The sequence below is a fragment of the Phoenix dactylifera genome, chromosome 5 (genome assembly GCF_051530095.1).
Source record: "Phoenix dactylifera cultivar Ajwa chromosome 5, Ajwa_hap1_PhDact_Kaust_v1.1, whole genome shotgun sequence".
Taxonomy (NCBI): domain Eukaryota; kingdom Viridiplantae; phylum Streptophyta; class Magnoliopsida; order Arecales; family Arecaceae; genus Phoenix; species Phoenix dactylifera.
In genome coordinates, this window is record NC_143194.1 from 26,984,127 (window position 1) to 27,005,439 (window position 21,313).

Here is a 21,313-nt window from a genome sequence, read left to right on the forward strand (position 1 = left end):
TTTTTCAAAAAAAATGAGAAAGATCTGCTTATCTGGATTCTTTCTGAAAAAAAGTTGCATACTTCTTTCACAAAGTGAAGAGACTAACTTAAATTTACAATTTTACTTGCTTCCGTGGATAATTGTAATAGAGATGGCCATGCATGTTGATTTTTTCAATATTTGTGTAGGAGTAATTCTGATTAGAGTTCTATGTGTGCATAAAGGCAAATTTGAAGAAATTAAAGGAGAACAAAGGAGGCATCTTAATTAGGGCATTTGTATACCATGATAAGTGTGTGCAAGAGGATATAAAGCAGTTCAATTTTGTATTGTTGTACCTTTTTAATTTTCTTACTGTGAGAGCCAAGAAGTACCTTATATTAATATCTAATCTGTGGTTAAACTTTAGGTGATTGTGTGAAAAATGAGAGTTCCCCTAATAATACATGTCAAAACAAAATGTTTATATGTTTAATCATGAAGTAATATATATATATATATATATATATATATATATTTGCAGAAGTTTAGTTTTAAATTTTCATGAAGAAACAAAAAATTTCCCAAAATTTGACATTCATTTAAAGCAGTGAAATGATTTTGAAGAGTGAAGACTTCATGTTGCTATACAATTCACCGAAAACTGTAAGAAAAAAATATATTTTTGTTTGACACGTCGGTTCCGGGGGCGGAGTTGCGAGCTACCTGTGCAGATCTTCGACATGCACGGCAGGTGCTGCAAGTCAGTTCGATCATCCTGGGGGGCGATTCGACCACGGTCATCGGGTGGATTCGGGGGGGGGGGAGTGGAGAGAGCACGGACCACCATCTGAACCGGGACATAGGGATGATGATGAGGGATGGGGTGGCCTTCAAGGCCAAGCATATATTCAGAGAAGCCAACGGGGCGGCTGACTGGGTGGCTGCCTACGCGGCCCACCACTCAGGATACACTCTATGATCAGGAGGAGGAGCTGTCACAGGCACTCCGTGAGCTTATGTTTTCTGATTTTATTGGGTGTATTCGTACACGCATTGTATAAAGAACCCGTCAAGCAAATATATATATATATATACACTAGGGGAAAATAATTTATGAGATATTTTATGTAATGGCTAATTGTATTAGATAACTGCTAGAGTTTAGATTGACTGATGGGAGGAAATTCTAGAATGCAAAGGTTTGAAAATTTGTTCGGATAAACTGATGTATGCATAACCATGTGACTCAGTTCTTTTGTTGGTAATTAGTAAGGATTGAGGGACAAAGGTCACTACCTTGGTTTCCATTTTTACAAGAGGACAAAAATATTAATGAGGATGTCTCAAACAAGATCATGAATGATAGATCAAGTGATGATGCTGTGCAAGAGTGTTATGCATTTGTGAAATACGATAAAGAACTAATAAAAAAGATAATATGATGATTATCGGTTAAACTTTGTTTATGATTAAAATGTTTTGCAGTGAAGAAGGTTAGTGAGCATTGCATGGGTGGACTAGAGACTATTTGTTAAAGTTGATGTCATAAAACCAAGGAAGATAGCTTTTTGAAAATAAGTAAGGTCTTTTCATTTGTAGCACGTGCCACAAGAATAAGGAGGGACCCTTGGACTAAGGCTGAAGCAAGGTAGGCCGAACTGGACTGAACCGCTCGGGTTGGCCTACACTGAGTTGACCTGGTAGGGAACTGGGTTGGTTCGTCCATTAAATTCGGTTCTGGCCCTGAACCGGTCGGAACGGGTTCCGAACTGACCGAAAAAGGCCTGAACCGGACCGAACTGGCCGGTTCCATTTGAACTCGGTGGGAACCATCCGGTTTGCACCCAGTCGACCTGGTTGGGAATCGAGCCCCCTCCCCTTTCCTTCTTTTGTTAAAGGGCCTTTCTGATACCTTCTTCTCTATTTTGTTTAGAGTCTTAAGGCTTAAACGACTCTCCTTTTTTTTTCCAATTTGCAAAATCAGACCGATTCAGTGCAATTGAAGGAAGATCCCAGCCTAAATTAGGTGTGCCTTTTCTCCCCTATCTCATTTTCTCTATTTTTTGGGCTAAAAAAAATAGCTCACAATTTGCAAAATAAGAAGAAATTATGCCAAAATTTTCAATTTGGGCTTGATTTTATGATATATTGTAGATCTACGAATGATCTACACAATGACATAAAAAAATAAAAAAATAAAATTCAAAAAAAAATAAAATCAGAAGCGTATTTAGGGGCATGCAAGCTCTCAAGCAAAATTTGGTGTTTACTTATTCAAGTTTTGATGCGATTGTGCGTATAGTGGCTTAGGCCTAAATTTGAAAAAAATAGAGAAATAAATAGCCTTTGATGCATGCCCACGGGCCTAGAAAAATATATATAACATCTATTGTTGGATTCTACATCTATCTGAGCTAAAATTAATTTTTTTAAAATATTTATATTTTAAAATTATTTTTAAATTATATTTTTTTAAAATATATAATTAATACCAAAAATTATGAAAAATTAGTAGTACATATTACATAATTCAGAAGTATTTTCTGAAGTAGAAAATATATTTTTCTGAATTTATGATGTTTAAACATATTTTTAAATTTAAAAATTATTAAAAATATATAGATAAATAAAAAATATGAAAAAATAGTATTAAGTATTAGATAAATTAGATGTATTTTTTGAGATAAAAAAATATCTTCATCATAACGAAATTTTGCTATTTTTAAATAATTAATAAATTGACGTACTTGATAAACCTGCAGAAATGGAATCAAAGAAAAAAAAGCTAGAGCGTGACATTAGTGGGGATCATGGGAAAATACTTTCGGGTCGGCATCATTAGAAGTGCAACTAGTGCAACACAAAGTTTAAAGAAGGGGTAACTAGGTTGAAGCAGCACCTAGCTGGTGGTTATCCTGATGTATCTGCGTTCGAAATACCCATAGGAGGTTCGACAATTGATGAAGAAGCACTTCGCCGATTTTAAAGCGGCGAAGAAGAGGGTTTTCAAGAAGAAAGACGAAGGTGGGCCGCCGAGCGACAGAGCTATCTTTTTATCACTTTAGGAAGTCAGAGGAGGCAAATGTTCCAGATGATAAGGAGGCACAGATCTAGGCTTATATGCAGGCGAATCTGGATGATCAGTGACAATAGAATGAGGTGGCCAGGTATAAGGATCGAGTAGTAGGGCAGATTTATAGTTCAGGATGATCTCCTCAGTTAGGGAGGCCGTCTCAGAGACGGTGGCCGTATTGCATCTATGCTGGAGACTTTTGGTAGCAAAAAAAGTCATCTAGAAAGATTCCACCAGAAGCAATCATCCATGATTTAGATCCATATGCCTTTTCTAGCGGATATTCGAAGTAGCAGAGGATTGATACAATGCCTAAGAAGCACGAGAAGAAGGATATGTGGCGAGTTATTGGATCTTGGTTCCATTTCAATCATATCTCAGTGAATGTGGCAGACAATACGTATTATAGGTCTGCCATTTTCTCCATACAGGCTGCCGGTCCCGGTGTAGATTTTTTAGGACCGAAGAACATATACGACGAGCTTCTTGACAATAATGAGGAGCTAGAAAAGAGGATTGCCTCATACAAAATCAAGTAGCCCACATATGGACTGATGGCGATGTGTGATGGACCGGTCCTACTAAGCGGAGCATTATCAACTTTTTGATGTATTGTGATACGAAGACTTTCTTCCATAAGTTAGTTGATGCTTCCGATAAGGTGGACGTCACCACGTACATCCTCAAATTAATGAAGAAGGTGATTGATCAAGTAGGCGAGAAGAATGTCGTGCAGGTCATCACTGATAATGGGCCACAATATAGGTCGTTAGAGAGATCTTAATGGAGCAGCAACCACATTTTTTTGGACCCTATGTGCCGCACATTGTATTGACCTCATGTTGATGGACATTGCGAAGATTCATAGGATGCAACAGCCAGTGGAGATAGCTCAAACTATCACCAGATATATTTATAACCATACATGGATCTTTTCACTAATGAGGAGGTATGAAGAGGGAGAGATCTTAAGACCAGGAGTCAGACGATTTGCTATCAACTACGTTGCACTTGATAGCTTTTTTGAGAGAAAAATAGCTCCATGTCAGATGTTTATCAGTCTCGAGTAGCATAAAAGTAGATATGCAAGGGCCAGCACTGAAGGGAGTATTGTCGAGGACTTGGTTCTTTAATCACACCATTTCATTTCACCAAATGCCAACAAGAAAAGTTTCACTCCTCTCTCTCTCTACATCTTCATGTCAGTTGTGGCCTCCCACACGGCAGTTCACCTCAATTTCCACCGCCACAAATAAAAAAAAGGAAAAGAAAAACAATAAAGACATGATGTTTGAGGTCAGAGCAACTCATCGTATTTCTCTGCAGGCCATAATTTTTTATAGATCTTGTGGACCACATCTCCCACTGTTCTCATCAAACATACTTTCTACAACGACACATCACTAGCTCTTTCTACATGCAACTCTAGATATGCTTATATCATTTGCTGGGTTGACTTCTTTAAACTCCTAATTTTACCTATTTCTATCCTGGTTTCAGTTGATCTTTCTCTTTCTCTTAGAACTTCTAATGAAGCTCAAATACTCTCCTCAATGAAATAAGCACATTTGGTTTGAAGTCATCAAGTTGATGCCGACTTCTGATTACCATCTCAGTCAGTATACCCATTTCCAAAGAGTTGAATAGAAGTACAGAATTGTGGTGAATAAAAGAAAGGGTGCCTATATACATGGAGAGAATCATTTCATAATTCTAATTAGTTGAACATTTTTTTTACAACCTCACTTGTACTGCACAATTAATTTACTTGCTAGTTTTGTTCATCAAAGATAAGAATTAGTTATAATCTGTGTTATTGTTAATTGTAACATCCTTCTGCACAACCCATATGATGAAAATTATACTAAGTGCATCTCTATATTCAGGTTAAAACCTTGGATCCTACATCTGGGAAACCTGCAAAACGTGAAATGAGTACAATGCCACAATGGGCTGGCTCCTGCTGGTAAAAAAGTTATGCTACAGCTTTGAAGAAATATTTTCTGTATACTTGGTTGTTCTCTTTGTGTATATAAATGTTTTTGTTATTCAGTCTGTCATTTAACAATGCTTTCAATGAAACCATTTTCTTTCTTCCCTCCCCCCCTCTCTCTCCTCCCTCTCTTCTTTTATCAATATAAAAAAATTTCTTATATGTCAAGGATTGAACCCATCCCAACCAAGGGTGGGTTTAGTATGTGCAAAACCGAGGATTGTATTGATGAAGGATATTGATGGGTATGCATAGATACGCCCTAAGCACCCTCAATATGGCTTTTTCTAGCCTTCCAAACTCTCTATTTTTGTTTGCTTATCATGTTATTTGTCTAAATGCCATATTTTTGCAAGGAAGATGGTCCAGGTTCTTAGCTAATATTATGGTTTTCTATGCATGCTAAACTTAGAAGCATGCATAATTATCATGTACATAATGTCTCATACACTATCTAAATTACCATATACCTGCCATATTATCATTTGAAAAGCAAGTAGATTACTAGATCCATATAGAAGAAAAAAATCATAATCCACGTCCCATCAACCCAGCTATAATCAAAATACATCAGATTGGATATTGTTTCTAGCAAAATCCGCCGTACCGATATCAAGACCCATACCGGTCAGCAGGCGGTTCGGTACGGTACTTATTCGGTACCGTACCAACACATGGTACGCTTAGGCATGCCGATTTCGCCCTTTTTTTAAAAACAAAAAGCTTTTTAGCTTTGATTTACTAGTAGTCAATTTTTTCAATGATTTTAAGCATAATTTGATATTTCTTGATGTTTTTTGATGTTTCTATGACCCCAGTATAACCTAAATAATGAATCTTATTATTTTAAAGTGATACAAAATATAAAATGATCAGTGAAATGTTACATGCTACAAGAAGCAACATGAAAATCCTAAAATTAACAAATATGTGGGTCACTTGTTTTTGTATGAGGCAATCTATTTCTCTAGCTCATTGTTGCCAAGAAACACACCATAGATGTCCTTCGATCCTGGAGAATCTACAACGGGACCAGCAGCCTATATGAAGAAAATGGCAGACCTATAGTATGTATAGTCTGTTGTATTCATTGGGATGTAGCTGAAGTGAAACCAAGATCCAATAGCTTGCCACATATCCTTCTTCTCATCCTTCTTTTGCATTGTATCAACCCTATGCTCCTTCGAATCCTTGCTGGAAAAGGCATGTGGACCTCCATCATGGATGGTGGCTCCTGATGGAATCTCCCTGGAGGACTTGTTTCTACGATCAAAAGTCTCCAGCATAGATGTAATATGGCCACCGCCCCTGCTAACGGCCTTCCTAACTGAGGAAATCCTTCTGAACTCTGGATCAACCCTGCTGCTCACAGAATCAAAATTTGACTCATAGTGTAAGGGCCCAAATTGAGCCCTATACCTAGCCACCCTCATCCTATTGCCACTTATCATATAGGTTCGCCTGAATGGTAGCTCAGATTTGTGCCTCCTCGTCATCTGAAGCAGACGCCTCATCTGGCTTTCTGAAGTAATAGGAAGGTGGCTTTGCCGCTCGGCGATCCGCCTTCGTCTTCTTCTTAGCAACCCTTTCCTTCGCTACTCTGAAATCAGCAAAATGCTTATTCATCAGCTGTCGGACCTCCTGTAGCTATTTCCGGCTTATAGATATATCGGAATAACCACTAGCTAAGTGCTGCTTCAATCCGGTTATCCCTCCTTCCTTGAACTTTGTGTTGCACTAGTTACACTTCCAATGGTGCCGATCCAAAAGCATTTACCTATGATCCCAACCAACGTCACACTCTGGCTTCTTTTTTTTTTATGATTCCATTCTTGTAAGTTTATCAAGTACGTCAGTTTATCAATTATTTAAAAATAGCAATATTACGTTATGATTAAAAATATATTTTTTATTTCAAAAAACACATCCAAATTATCTAATATAGTACTAATTTTTTATATTTTTTATTTATTTATATTTTTTAATAATTTTTAAATTTAAAAAATGGTTAATACCATAAATTGAGAAAAATATGTTTTTTACTTCATAAAATACTTATGAAATATGTAATACGTACTACTTTTTTTTATAATTTTCAGTATTAAGTATATGTTTTAATCTTTTTTAAATTTAAAATAATTAAATATAAATATTTTAAAAAATTAATTTGAGCTCAGATCAATGTAGAACCCTACCATGAATGCTATATATATTTTTCTATACTCATGGGCATGCATCAAAAGCTTACTTATTTCTCATTTTTTTAAAATTTAGGCCTAAGCCACTATGCGCATGATTGCATCAAAATTTGAATAAATTGATACTAAATTTAGCCGGAGTAGCTTGCATGCCTATAAATACGCTTTTGATTTTACATTTTTTATTTTATTTTATTTTTTATCCAAATATATATTTTTTAATTTTAAAATTTAGATAATCCGAAAATTAAAATTTTTTGTGGGATCGTGTAAATCATCCATAGATATATAACCTATCATGAAATTATACCAAAATTAAAAATTTTGGCATGTTTTTTTCTTATTTTGCAATTTTAAGAAATTTTTTCTGTGTCCAAAAAAAATAAGAGAGAAAATGAGGTGGGGAAGAGAAAACATGCCTTATTTTGGGTTGAATCTTCCTTGAATCGTGCTGAATCGATGCGCTTTTGGCCCGGGAGGTTGTTTAGATACGTTAGGATCTTTAAAAACCAAAAGAAGAAAGTGAGCGATTCAAAACTAGTCCGACTACCGGTTCGGACCGAGTTTGTGCGGTTCGGAACCGGTTCTAATAGGTTCGAAGCTGATTCCGCCTATTCAGAGCCGGTTCCAAAAACAAGTGGTTAGCCAACCCAGTCCCCTGCTGGGTGGCCTCGGTACAGGCCAAACTGCCCGATTCAGCTTAGTTAGGCAAACCATAGTTTCTAGCTTTCTGACAAGTTTCACTCTTGCTTTTGGTTCATCCAAGGATTTAAGAAGAGAGCAGTCAGGGGTGGCATAGGTACAGCCCCTCTTGCAAGTCATTTGGAGGATGTCGAGGGAGTGTGTCTCCTTGTGTGCTAGGCATGTCTACCAGGAGGCGAATAAGGCTGCGGACTGGGTGGCCTCGTATGTGGTAGAGCATTCTAGTGAAGTATTGTGGATTGTCTCGTTGGCTGTTCCGGTTCCCTTCACGACATATTATTTTCTGATTTTGTTGGATATATTCATACTAGACGAATATGATCCATCCATCCTATCAAAAAAGAAAAAAAGAAATGCTTGACATTTCTGTTTAGCATGAAGGGCAGAGATTGGTCATTATAGTACTAGGGCAAAAGGGTAGCGTCTTTGTTTTGAAGCTCCAGAAGTCTCCATTTTCACAACAGAATTCCCATGCACCTCAGGAACACTGGCCCTATGGTCCCTAATTGGCTTTCACAACATTGAATTCATGCTAACTTTGAGGATAGATGGTAGTGACTCATCTCTCTATTTTATGGTCAAAGAAGAATAATATGTCCAGCTTAATAAATACTTTAATCGTTGTTTCTCCCAAATATTTTAGAATATCTAATCATGCAAAAAATGATCCCTGCAAGTGTTTAATGGTCATAAAAATGTCAACATTGTGCAAGCCTTAAGCATTTGTAACAGATGATTGCTTTTAAATAATGTATTACTAGATGCTCAGTTCCATTGTATTGACAATGTGTCCCTTGAACACTAAATTTGACCCTGACATATCTAGTTTGGGCTTTGAAGCTCTGCATCCTTAGAGGCTTAGATGATCAGTCTTCTGTCAAAGAATATGTATGATATGCCAGAGTAAAATAAAGTGTGCAAGTTATTGAGATTTAATATATCTGCAAGTTATCAGCGGATTCTCTTTGGGTTCGCCTATCAATTCTCGGGTATAAATTTGTGCACCCTTGTGCTGTATGGTCTGGCCCATAATTAGTGCAGATTTTGTCAACCGGACTTTTAGATGATGCCCTTTTTGGGCTGAAAAGTGCATGGCAATTACTAATTCCATTTTACTAGCTGGCATGCAGCTCATCATGCTCTTGATCTAGGCCTCATTTTTGAAAGTAATCCATGAAGTTGTTTACCATTGTTGATACTATTTTCCATACCGAACCAATCACTTTAAGAAGGTGAATCACGGTAGCTATTCCATAGAATCTATTCTATAATGCACAAAAACTATGACATCATTGATTGATGCAGCTTTTGCTGAAATCAACCTTCTGCCCTTCGGACTATTACTCAACATTACTAGTCTTATCATCTTGCTTCATGGACAAGTTTTACATTTAAGCTTTAAACGTGGTTTTGTCTACTCAAGACAGATCTTTGCCAGAAATCAGGTCATGCTTTATAGCCTCTTCTTGTGGTCCGAAACTGAAGTTTTGGCAGCAGAGATATATTCTATTTATAAAACCAGAAAATGTTTAGTTGGATATTTTTAATTTATTTTTAATATTTACTGATCATGCATATTTTTATGTAGATTTAAATTAAACTAAATATCATCCTCATCATCATCTAATCCTTTTCTATAAATTGTGGGGTCGGCCATAGAACAAACTCAAACTTGAGAAGGCTTAATGAATGAACTGAGCAGATTATGCATCAAGCATAATTGTAATAGCATAAATACTAAGTTCAAATTTTTTCTGTCATTATTGGTTAGATAATGTTTCCCTTGCTGCGAAAAAGTATACTCTGTGTCAAATTGTCAACAAGGAAATTCTTCATGTCAAAACTTTTGAGAATCTAATAATATATGAAATGACTAACTCATTGCCTGTCTGATGTAGGTACTATTTGAGATTTATGGATCCAAAAAATTCAACTGCATTGGTTGATAGGGCAAAAGAAAGGTAAGCAAACTCCTTTTTTTTTTTTTTGCTTTATGAAAGGATTTTTTTGCGTTAAGTATGATACCGCAAAGCATTCCTTCATTGGATTTATCTAGGTATTGGGGCCCCGTCGATATCTATGTTGGTGGTGCTGAGCATTCTGTCCTGCACTTGCTTTATGCCAGGTTTTGGCACAAGGTTTCTCTCAAACCATATATAATAAACATCCTAATGCATGATAATTTGGTAGGTTTTTTATTTTCTCATCATAATGTGAAAATGGTGCACTTTTTAGATGAACTTGTTATCATTGGGTGTTTAAAAGTATAAGAAACGCTTCTTGAAGTTCAATTCAATATCTCATACTTCACTTGTAATTGTTTGAAATCTAGATGCTTGGAATTCATTTTTTGCAGATATTATGTACCATTCTGTTATATTTGAACTACGTGCTGATGTTAGTTAGGCTTTATGGTTTCGAGTCCCTTCTGACTAAGGAAGAGCGGGACTGACCTTTTACTTAATGGAAGAAAGGATATCAGAGACTTACTAGCATTTTCTTTTTGAAGGACATAGCAGAGATGGTCAAGGGTCCATAAGGGAAAACCATATTGGTGTTTGATGGTATCCTGGGACGTAATATGAATTATCAAAAGTTTAATCGGGCTTTGATCACATGAAGTCAAAAAGTGGCTGTATTAGTGTCAAGAATTCTGCCCTCTTAGTCTGTCAAACCAGTTTTTAGGTCTTAGTAACGGACCCCATATTTGTTCCTTACAGGCATGGTATGGTAGCAGTACTGTCCCCAGTACCAAAACATGCAATACAGTTCTGGAGTCAGCACAGCTCCTGTAAGGCTGCACATGTGTTTGCACAGGAAAGTACCAAGCCTCCCTGTACTGTACCTATAGCATACTGGGTCAGTAGTCAGGACAGTATACCATGTACCGTCCAGTATGTATCAGTACTTAAAAGCTTTGGTCAGCCCAATGACTATATATTAATAGAGAAAATCTTGGCTTGCAAATACTTCATGGTAAGACAGGTTTTTATACCAAAATGCCTTTTCATTGGAACTTATATCCTGGAAGGCTTTCTCATGGCACATTAATTTCTTTACAAAATTTTAGTTAGAGATCTGAAAGCAGAGTCTAATTGGATTTTTGGAGGGTATATTTTTTAATTGGGAATTACCTTTCTTTTTTATTGTGTTAGTATGCTTGACCTGACAAGTGAAAATGTTTTGGGGTTTCAGTTAGCCGAGACTATAATAGTACATTTTGTGGTGAGATAGAGCCCACTTATGGGTTAGTTCTGCAATTACTTTCCTTCTGCTTTAACCGTGGTCCTCCAAATAATTAATGTATATACTGTTAATATATTTTTTTTTCCTTTTTATCTGGCAACACTTAGATCATTTTCATGTATTTCAGGGCACATCTGGACCTTTTGCATCTTAATTATTGTTAAGTTCTGCATTTTTTTCATTTTTCCTGTGTCATGAAACCTGGTGTATGTCTGAATATGTTTATGGGTGCATATATATACACATGCATTTTTGCTGCTGCATGCATCTTGCTGAATTATCTATCTTTGGTTTGTCATGCTTGTAGCTCACCTTAAATCTTTCAATTCTCAGGTCCTCTATGATATAGGTGTAGTTTCCACGAAGGAACCTTTCCAGTGCCTTATAAATCAAGGGCTAATACTTGGAGAGGTAAGTAAAATTGCTTTCCTGAAGCACAGTTGCTAAGTTTATCATTGTTTATTTCTAATGAATTTAGGAACAGGTTGAATATACGGCATGGAGAGACCAAGAAGGGAGATTGGTTTCTGCTGAGTCCATCAGCATCACAGGCAATCATCATCAAGAAAAGATACCTGTGGACAAGGTTTGCTGACAATTTTTATCTTTGTGAAGCTGTAAAATCACAATTTTTTTATTTTACAATTTTCTTTTGCAATCCTTCACCCTCTAATATGTATAGAACTATCATCCAGGTTACAAAGATTGGTGATTTTTATGTCCTAAAAGATAATCCGGACATTCGTTTAGTTGCTAGAGCCTACAAAATGAGTAAGAGTAGAGGAAATGTCATCAATCCCGATGATGTTGTTTCTGAATATGGTGCAGATTCTCTTCGCTTGTATGAAATGTTCATGGGACCATTAAGGTAGTCTTATGTTCTTTGTTAATTCTAAATGAAAATAAAATCATTCCCATGACATAGATGTGGACTCCAATTATTATCTGTCTTTTCCCTTTAGAGATTCAAAAACATGGAGTACTGGTGGGATTGAAGGTGTTCATCGGTTTCTCGGGAGGACTTGGAGGCTGATTGTGGGCCCTCCCTTACCAGATGGAATGTATAAGGATGGAACAGTTGCCACTGATGATGAGCCAACTTTCGAACAGCTCCATACTCTTCACAAATGCATTGAGAAGGTCAAATTCTTCTCAATTTTGATTTAAATTCTAGAGATATCAGAAAGTGGCTTTATTGAAATTGTCGATCTTGCTCATCATATTTCTTGTATCTTATTACTATTTAATAAAGAGCAATATGGTAGTATAATATTGTCAAAAGATGTTGAGGTCAACATTTAATGATTTATTATTTCATATATATTTAGGATTTAGGTTATCCCAGTGGCTAGTGGGATGCTTCTGAATCATTTAAATATATTTGGTAGATACACTTTTGACTTGGCTGCTTGGATGCACATGTGTGTGCCATGCCGTAGAGGCTTCAAATTACACCGATATTCACACAAGCACCTGAAACAATCCCATGGAAGTTGCCAATGCATATAAGGCAGGGTCGGCGGAACCGTCCCGAACTGGACGGTTCCAGCTGTCTCGAGCTGTACTGGTGGCTCGCCGGTATGGTTCTGGCAATGAAAACGGAATGCATTGCCGGAGCCAAAAAAGGAGAAGGAAGGAGAGAGCTAGCGGGGAGGGAGGGAGAGAGAGGGCGCTCCGCTGGCGTCTGTCCCCCGTGCTCTCTCTCTCTCTTCCTCTCGCCCACGGTTCTTCCCTCGGTACGGGCCCGGCATGGTCCGTACCGAGTCGTTCCACCGGCGAACCGGTATGGAGCCTGGTACCGGTTCCTCCGACCTTGATATGAGGCGATTTGCATTTTTTTTTCTGGTTGATTCTTGCTTGGATAATATTGTTAGCACAATGATTGATGCATACTTTCTCATTCCTTTATTAGCTTGCTAGGTAACTGATGCCTACAAAACAATCCACCAATTTACTTATGTCCACTGTCAACCAGCTTAACATCCATACTGAAGATGCTGCAGTTTGAAACTTCATTGTGGGAGTGAGTCTTGATAGTTTAAATTCAGCTAAAAGTGGAGTAGCAGCTGCAGACATGGAATTTAAAGCTGCCACAAACTGTAGAAGCCTAGAAAAAACCAATAGGGGAATGGTCATAATGTTGCCAAAGGAGCTCCGAGAAAACTGCAATATAATGAGTGTAAGAAGTTCTTTATTTAATCAATATTAAACGAATGGTTTTGGATCTAAAAGGATGACAACTTGGGGGAAGGAGGAACAAGTTGTGAATTAAAACAAAGAAAAATCTATAAAACCTCGTAACAGCTGACTAAGAATGTGGGCAAATGGGATATTGCAAACCAACTAGAGCATAGAAATGGAAGAAATGGAAATATTTAGTTGCTAACCTTATTGAAATTACTGGAATCTCTAGCTCTGGGTTGAGAGCTCCCAGGTTTCACCTTACAGGTTTTGCCACTAGCACTCTTTAGCCTGAATTGCCTTGGCTAGGAAATTAGCGCCAATCTTTAGAGGCTTGATCTTGGGTTGAGAGCTGGTTGTAATACTTTCTCGTACTGTAATACTTTCTCAAACTTTGATGGACCGTATTTTGACCCCTGAAGCTGAACCCATGTAGATAGGATAAGGCTTGCTGTTTGGATGAATTACAATAGGCTTGTGGAAATCTGCGTGCACACAAATCCTTTTATATACAACTATATGCTTTTGAGTTGGTTTCTCCATGTAGAGTAACTTGCATAAACCTGATGTATATCTAATCAATGTCAAACTTTATTCAAGTTTCATCCCAGTTCCATCTCCTTTCACTATTTCCTTAACATGTTGCCTCCATCAACTGCCTCCCAAATCCATGTTATAAGTATACCCCTTCAAAGCTTTGAAAGGACAACTTGCTTGTTGTCTCTATCTGCAGTGGGCCTAGAGCTGCAGGATTTGTCAATAAAGTTTGTTTGCTACTTGGTGGAGTCCTCCCAATGACATGGTTATGTTTTTCAAGATTGTCTCTCTCTTTCATATTATTGGTTCCTTGGCAAACTTTCTGTAAGTTACTAAGTTAGCTAATTGATGGATAGCCGCCGAATGACATGATTATATTTTTCAAGACTGTCTTTTTTTTTTTGTTTTTTAATGTTGGTTACTTGGTAAAATTTCTTTCTTGACAAAACAGCCAGCTTGGTGAACTTTGACTTAGTTTATCTGTCCCACATCTTAGTGTGAAAATTCTGTTCACAGTATGGTAGTTGGAGATGATGTGTTGCAAACTATTTTCCTCATTTTAATTTGGGGTTGGAGGTGGGTCCTGACCCCTCCTTCCATAAAAAGACATGCTCTGAAGTGTTGACCTGCATTGCCCTGAGCAGTGTGCTTTTATTATTCCTTCCTTGATACATTCAATTCAAGCACTCTTCTCAATGGAATATCTTATGTATAGGTTTTCTCCACTCAAAAACTTATTGGATCATGACATTTAATTTACATTCTCCTCAGTATCTATACTTTTTTCCTTGAAAGTTCGGTGTTGTAATTCATGGATAACATGTGAGCTCTTTTCTTCTACTTTTTTCAATTATTTGTATCATTAGCAACGTGATTTGTACTACAAAAGATGCTTGAGAAACTAAATGTTCTGTTTTGATGGTACCTAATTTAATTATCAAATAGATGCCAAAATGGACATTTTTAATAGTATGATACTTTGTTTCACTATGATCTAATCATCAAAACCAAGGGAATTTAAATCTATCCATATTTTAAGATGTTTATATCATGATCCATAAGGTGAATTTTTGATTTATGTGCACGATCATGTATTTTACTACATTAGTATAATTGATACCGTTTATTTTTGCACCAACTTCATGCATAGGTTAGAGACCACCAAAGTATATGATTTTTTGTTTCTTTACTTTTTTTTATGGTGCAAATCAAGTTCAACAATTTGGATCCTCAATTTGGACAGCCTGTCACTGATTTTAAAATCATTAACTCCTTTTACAAGATATGGAGTTAAAGTGTGGTCTAGCTCTATTGTGTGCATGCACACACATGTGCAGGTATGCATGCATGCATACACATATGCATGCATGCATCTGTGTATGTATGCATGCATGTTTGGTGTCACGTTTAAAATTGTAGTTGTAAAATAGTACTTGTGCGATAATCCATATTCATTTATCATTTGTTCTTGGTTGTCAAATGTCAATAAGTTTATGCTCATCTTATTCAGGTAGTGGAAGAGATTGAAGAAACAAGATTTAATACAGGAATTTCTGCAATGATGGAATTTGTCAATTCTGCATATAAGGTGCCACATATACTTTGAGGCATTAGCTTAAGCATGAGATCACATGCATAGGTTTTTGTGGGCAGTTCAGAATGAAAACTTATGGTTCTGGCTTACTGCATAAATTTCATTCTTAATATTATCATAAGAGGCCATTTTGTTTTTCTATTTATCTTTACAATTTGTAAGAATTGACCAAAAAGCCATTTGACTTGTCTTCTTTCATGATGATATGACTCAAGATATCTGTTTCACACTTTTCATTTATTTGAAGCAACCTTTTTTTAAGGTTCTTCTTCTGCATCTTTGTAAGCAATTATTACTTTTTTTTTTCTTGCTGTTTCTTGTGTCTACATATAGTTCATGTTACGATCTGGTCATGATTCTTTCGGTTAAATGTTTCCCCAGTTAATGATCTCTTAATTGTTACATTGTAATTACCATGGATTTGAATACATTGAAACGGAACAGTACCATTAGTATTGTTTTGTTATGGTGCAAAAATGACACTAAGATGAGTGCCGGGTCGCCAAAATAGGTGAAGCTAGGACGTACCGCTCATCCTCATCAATACCAACTGACACCAAGGCAGTACACCTAGTACAAGGCCCGTCCTGATTGGGATGATAATCTTTTTATTTTTAAAGCATGGGAATGGGATGAACCGGTCGCCCCAATTGGTTTCTATTTATATGAGCTAGTAACAAGCCCATCTTGGTCGGGATGGCAATTTGTTTTTTTTTTAAGCTGGAGGGCCATGTTGGCTGACCCAGAATGAAGTGTGAAAGACAAATGATTGGGCATTAAATCATACTAAGAATAGAATTTTCTGACTTAATAATAAAATAAAACATGCCAAAAATTATTCAAACATAGAAATATTGAAATCTAGTGGAATGTAATGGTTAATGTTGACTCTATGGAAACTTCATAGGACTTTTAATCGGAAACCTTTGAATCCTGATCGCTTGCATGCTCACTTATTGTATGGAATAAAAGTCAAATGTTGAGTTGTCAAAATTTTTGGTTGCAGATCCTCTAGACTTTGCAGCTATCTATCTACATAGTTCATAAGTTTTGATCGTGAGTGATAGAGACTAACTAACAAAATTTCTAGTGCTAGAGGCAATTTGCTCCCATAGTTGATTGGTGCTAAAAGACAACAAATGCCAATTATATTGGTATAGTAGGCCATGATGCAACATTCAATCCATATCCATATTGTACATTAGAAAAACAGAACACGATTGACTTGATATCTATATTACATATCAAAACCACAAACAGAAAAATTACACCATCCCAAGGGTTAGTACAGTAGTGGCCGGTAATGTACCATTCTTGGGAAGAACCCGTACCACCCTCAGTATTGCCTCAGTATTGGTATTTCAATCCTTGCTAGTTACAGTTTATATTGCACATGGCTTTACTGATTGTTTGCATATTTGTGAACGCTTTTTCTATCTTGAATGATCTGACTGCAACTGAAGGTCTTTAGAAGGTCTTGCATAATGAGCATTTAATTATTTGACTCTGTGCTGCTTGAATTAGACTAATATATGAATAATTTATACATATACAAGTCCATATACTGAAAAATTGAAAATTTCATTGGTTCATTTGTTTCTTCTGAAAAACTATTGGTGACACAAGAAGCTAAAATTAAATTTTCCCAAAAAAACACAGTTGGGAGGATTTCATGTGAATCCCATGATATTTATGTAACTTTTCAATCTTCAGCATGATCTATTGATTTAAACAACTAGACTTCACAGTCATTAACAAATATAGGATGGAGTAGTCTTTTGACTCATTATTTTTCAGCCTTCTGGAGCCATTGCTACTTCTGGTTAACACAAACTACTGATGGGTTGCCAGAAGGGGTGTTAACAAGCTGAACATATTCAACATGTGTCTAGCTCGGTCTCAGCTCGAAAAATAAGATGGCCAGCTTGAGCTCAACTCAAGCTAGAGTCAAGCTGAGAAGATGAAGCTTGAGCTTGGCTCATCTGATATCGAGCTAGCTTGAGCTTGGCTAGGTTAATCTTGAATTCCAGCTCATATTCGCCGCTTCTTTAGATTCTCATTGAACCTATTGTGGCTTCATCCCATGCCGCTCTTCTTTACTCATGCAACTTGATGTTGGTTCTTTAGTTCTCATAACCAAAGAATGACCTGATGCGGTAAAAGTTGGGCATAGGACGCTGTCTAGGACCCTAGGCGATGGAGACCTTCGTGGGCCACTATAATGGGTGGCAGTAGGAGAAGCAAAATGCATTGAAGACCTTACAGATAGAACCAAGATCATGGAGTTGTACTCCTCAAGGCTTGGATCGTGGAGTCGCAAAGAGCGGAAGCTGAAATGGAGGCAAATTTCAAACCTAAAAAGCGATTTGGGATTTTATGGTAAGGAAATGAAGCTGTGGAAATGGGGTTTAGAGGTGAGAAATGGGGTTTAGAGGTGACAAGAGGAAGAGATAGATGGTATCAAGATGGAGGTTGGAGGCCATGAAGGGTCAGAGGATGGAGGAAGATTTGTGCTGCTGCCACTGTGGAGTGTTCCAAAAGGGAAAAAAAATGGGAGGATCAGGGCATTTAGAGGCCCTACTAGTCTTGCTGTTAATTTGATAAGTGCAGTGTTTAAAATTAGTGAACATTTAGGCATGTAGACTAAGATCTAACGGGTGATATATGTCTTAAGGAAATAGATAATAGTACATAATGAAAATATAAGTTTTTCTGTAAATATTATTTGTGTATAATATTATTTTTATCTCAAGCTGTATCAAGCTGAGTGAGAGCAAGCTGGGCCTAGCTTGTGTTCAGGTTGTTTGTTGTTGAGTTCAAAAGTTGGCCAGTCAGTGTTCGCTGCCAGACAGCTGATCAATCGCTCTGTTGGTGGTTTACATGACTAAACATTAAAGATATAGTTTCTAAACTATTGCAGCCACTATCTGTTTATAGATGATCCATTATGATAATCTGAGCAAGTACAATATCTAATCCTAATGAAAAATATCCTACCAGATTTCAACTTTGGTTGTTTAAATGCTGAATAGGGTTCTTTAACCATTCAACACTAGTGAAATGGATGGTCTGCACTATTATTACTGTTCATAAGTTTGTAATTGAAATCTAACCTGAGCTTATGCTTAGTGAAGTATCAGATAGAAGTTAGTACTTTGTTAATTTTGGAATCTGATAACAATAGTAACTCATATGCTGCATGACATAATACGCTACAACTTAATAAAGCACATCTTGACCGGACATTTGTTCCATACGACAGTTTGGCATTGTGTTATTCTCGTATGTTGAGAATTCATATATTTATCAGGTTCCACATCATGCTAAGATAAGCGATTCATCAGTTTGCTTCTCTAGGCGATTCATCAGTTTACTTCTTTAGTTCTAGTTGCTTATAAATTTCTTGTTTTATCCAGTACATATCTCCATGCTGCTTTTTATGAATACTAGTTGATATTATAAATTATTGTATTTTCATGTATTTATTAGATGCACACCTGCCATGTCATATTTTAGAAATGCTTCATTAAGCTTGTTGCAAGATTTAGCTCGTTGTAAGATCCTATTTTTAGGCGGCAGCTACAATTATCTAATATATTCATTGCTTTGTATACGCTTTAGTGGGATACTTGTCCAAAATCAATTATCGAGCCGTTTGTCTTGTTGCTTTCTCCTTTTGCACCACACATGGCTGAGGAGCTCTGGTTTCGACTGGGACACTCAAATACATTGGCCTATGAACATTTTCCAGAGGTATGATTTTACCATTCTTTGATGCTGAGAGGTGTGGCTCGTCTAGAGTAGTTGATTTTTGCACTCTGTACATTACTGCTTAACTAAATAATTTATATATGCTGAGTTCTAAAAGTTGCAAGACTTGTATGTAAGACTGTTTCATGCAAAAGGGAACATTACCAATCTTTCAAAACCTGAAAGCCCTGTCTACAACTCTTTTTTTCCCTTTTTTTTGCTTAATTACATGGTGTTGATCTATCACCCTATTCATTAAGGGAACAAAAAGGTTAAATACAGTGCAGTTTTTGTTTCTAAAATGCATATATCCATGTGCCTAAACATATAGGATAGAGTTGTAATTTGAGAAAGGTGAACTAGGGCTTGCCCTAGTGATCACATTCCTCACCTAGCAACCAGATGTTCTGGGTATGATTCTTGGATGGTACATCTCCAAAACATTGGGACCTGCGTAATTCTAGACTTCCTAGTGCGGCGGGGGTTGGGGGGTTTCCTTCTCTCTCTCCCTCAAAGAAGAAAGAAAAAGGTGGTAAGAGAAGGGCTTATACACATTGCCAAATTTCTAAATGACCTTCCTTTTTCACATAATTTCACAAAAGATAAGGATGTTCTTCTAATTTAACCAGGCAAATAAGTTGTCATCATTTTCTCATTGATTAACTTTTTTAGATGCATTTGGTTCCAAATTAGATTACAATAATGCCCCTGTTTTTTTTCAACTGCTTGGAAATAAATTAAGGCTATACAGATCATTTGGCAATGTATGTGTAACTCTCAATCCACCGTCTTTGAGATTTTTTTTTTTTTGGACATTGTATGATTTTAAATTCTTCCAGTAAGGCACCATTGCATGACGCGGTACTTTGAGAGGGATTTTTCTTGATGCATTTATATTATTAAAAAAATTAGTTCGGAAATTTTGTGAAGATTCAACGTTATTTGATGATTATTCCTTTCTGACTTCAAATGTTACTAATCCTTATCAAGCATATAGATTGTTGGGGCATAGACATTGATGTTGCATGATCCAGGCATTTACAAGATTTGTGCTTCATGCAGTTGCAAATTCATTCCCATGAATCAAATTATAGCAGACAGAAATCAGTATAAAAGTTTTCTGCTGATGATCTATCTTTCTTAGCTTATTTCTTCTAAATAGCATGTCTTGTTAGTTTCTGGTTGAAATCTTTGAAGTTATTGAAGAAATAAGGTAATTAAGTTCCGACTTCCATACGGCCTAAATATAAAGACTCTGAAAACCACATCAAATCCCGATCTTCACTTCTTCTTCGGACCATGGAATGCCGTACTGGTCCGTACCGGCCGGTACGTACCGGTCCGGTCCTAAGCCGGTACCGGAACCACAAGAAAACCGGTATCTCCGGTTTTCTTGTGCGAACCGGTACGAATTTTTTTTTTATGAACCACAGCGCGAGGCGCTGTGGTTTTTGGCTCGCGGTACCGGCCGGTACTGTACCGATACCGGCCGGTACGTACCGGACCGGACCGGTACCGTACCGGTCCGGCCCGCCACCGGTACGCCAACCGGTACCGATACGGCGGACCTTGCTTCGGACCTTTGCTATATACTATAACTCTTCAAAACAGGAAATGGAACCTCTGGGTTTTTCAGTCAAATGATATAATTCTAAAATTATCTAATTCTTTTGCTAACTTCCCACCACACCCCTCCCCCAATAAAAAAGTAAAAAGAAGAGAGAAGGGATTTTTGCATAGATACCCCCTTTCCCTTGGGTAGTCACCCTTCAAAAAGAGGATATTACATATATGGCCTTCCAGATCTTTAGAATTTGCTTTATTTTTTGTCATTTAACCTTAGTTTGCCTAGGTTAAAGGTAACCTTAGCTTGTCCACTGATTATTTCGCCCTTAATTGTGCTAAAGTTTTTAGAATTTGAAGGAAAATATCTAAAAATTTTGTACTAATAATTTATACGTAATTTTTCACTTGTTGATGTGTAAGTTAAGGAATTAAGCATATATTGAATGAATATGTGAAAAAACATTGAAAGTATAAAATGTTAAATATGATCACTCTACTTCTCATTTGAA

General features: G+C 36.9%; 1 protein-coding gene across 6 annotated transcripts in view; it reads left to right on the forward strand.

Moving 5' to 3' along the window:
• Positions 1-21,313, forward strand: part of EMB2369 (tRNA synthetase class I (I, L, M and V) family protein) — a 32,686-nt gene that overhangs the window by 8,617 nt on the left and 2,756 nt on the right. For 2 of the 6 annotated variants that reach the window (XM_088722079.2, XM_026801006.4), the window contains exons 11-19: positions 4,924-5,003; positions 9,829-9,891; positions 9,987-10,068; positions 11,510-11,587; positions 11,661-11,762; positions 11,872-12,044; positions 12,139-12,316; positions 15,405-15,482; positions 19,110-19,241. In XM_088722079.2, the coding sequence (XP_088578205.2) occupies positions 4,924-5,003; positions 9,829-9,891; positions 9,987-10,068; positions 11,510-11,587; positions 11,661-11,762; positions 11,872-12,044; positions 12,139-12,316; positions 15,405-15,482; positions 19,110-19,241 (966 nt within the window). Of the gene's footprint in view, positions 1-4,923; positions 5,004-9,828; positions 9,892-9,986; positions 10,117-11,509; positions 11,588-11,660; positions 11,763-11,871; positions 12,045-12,138; positions 12,317-15,404; positions 15,483-19,109; positions 19,242-21,313 lie in introns of all 6 variants that reach the window. The other 4 variants (XM_088722078.2, XM_088722086.2, XM_088722082.2 and 1 more) reach the window with 3 other exon arrangements.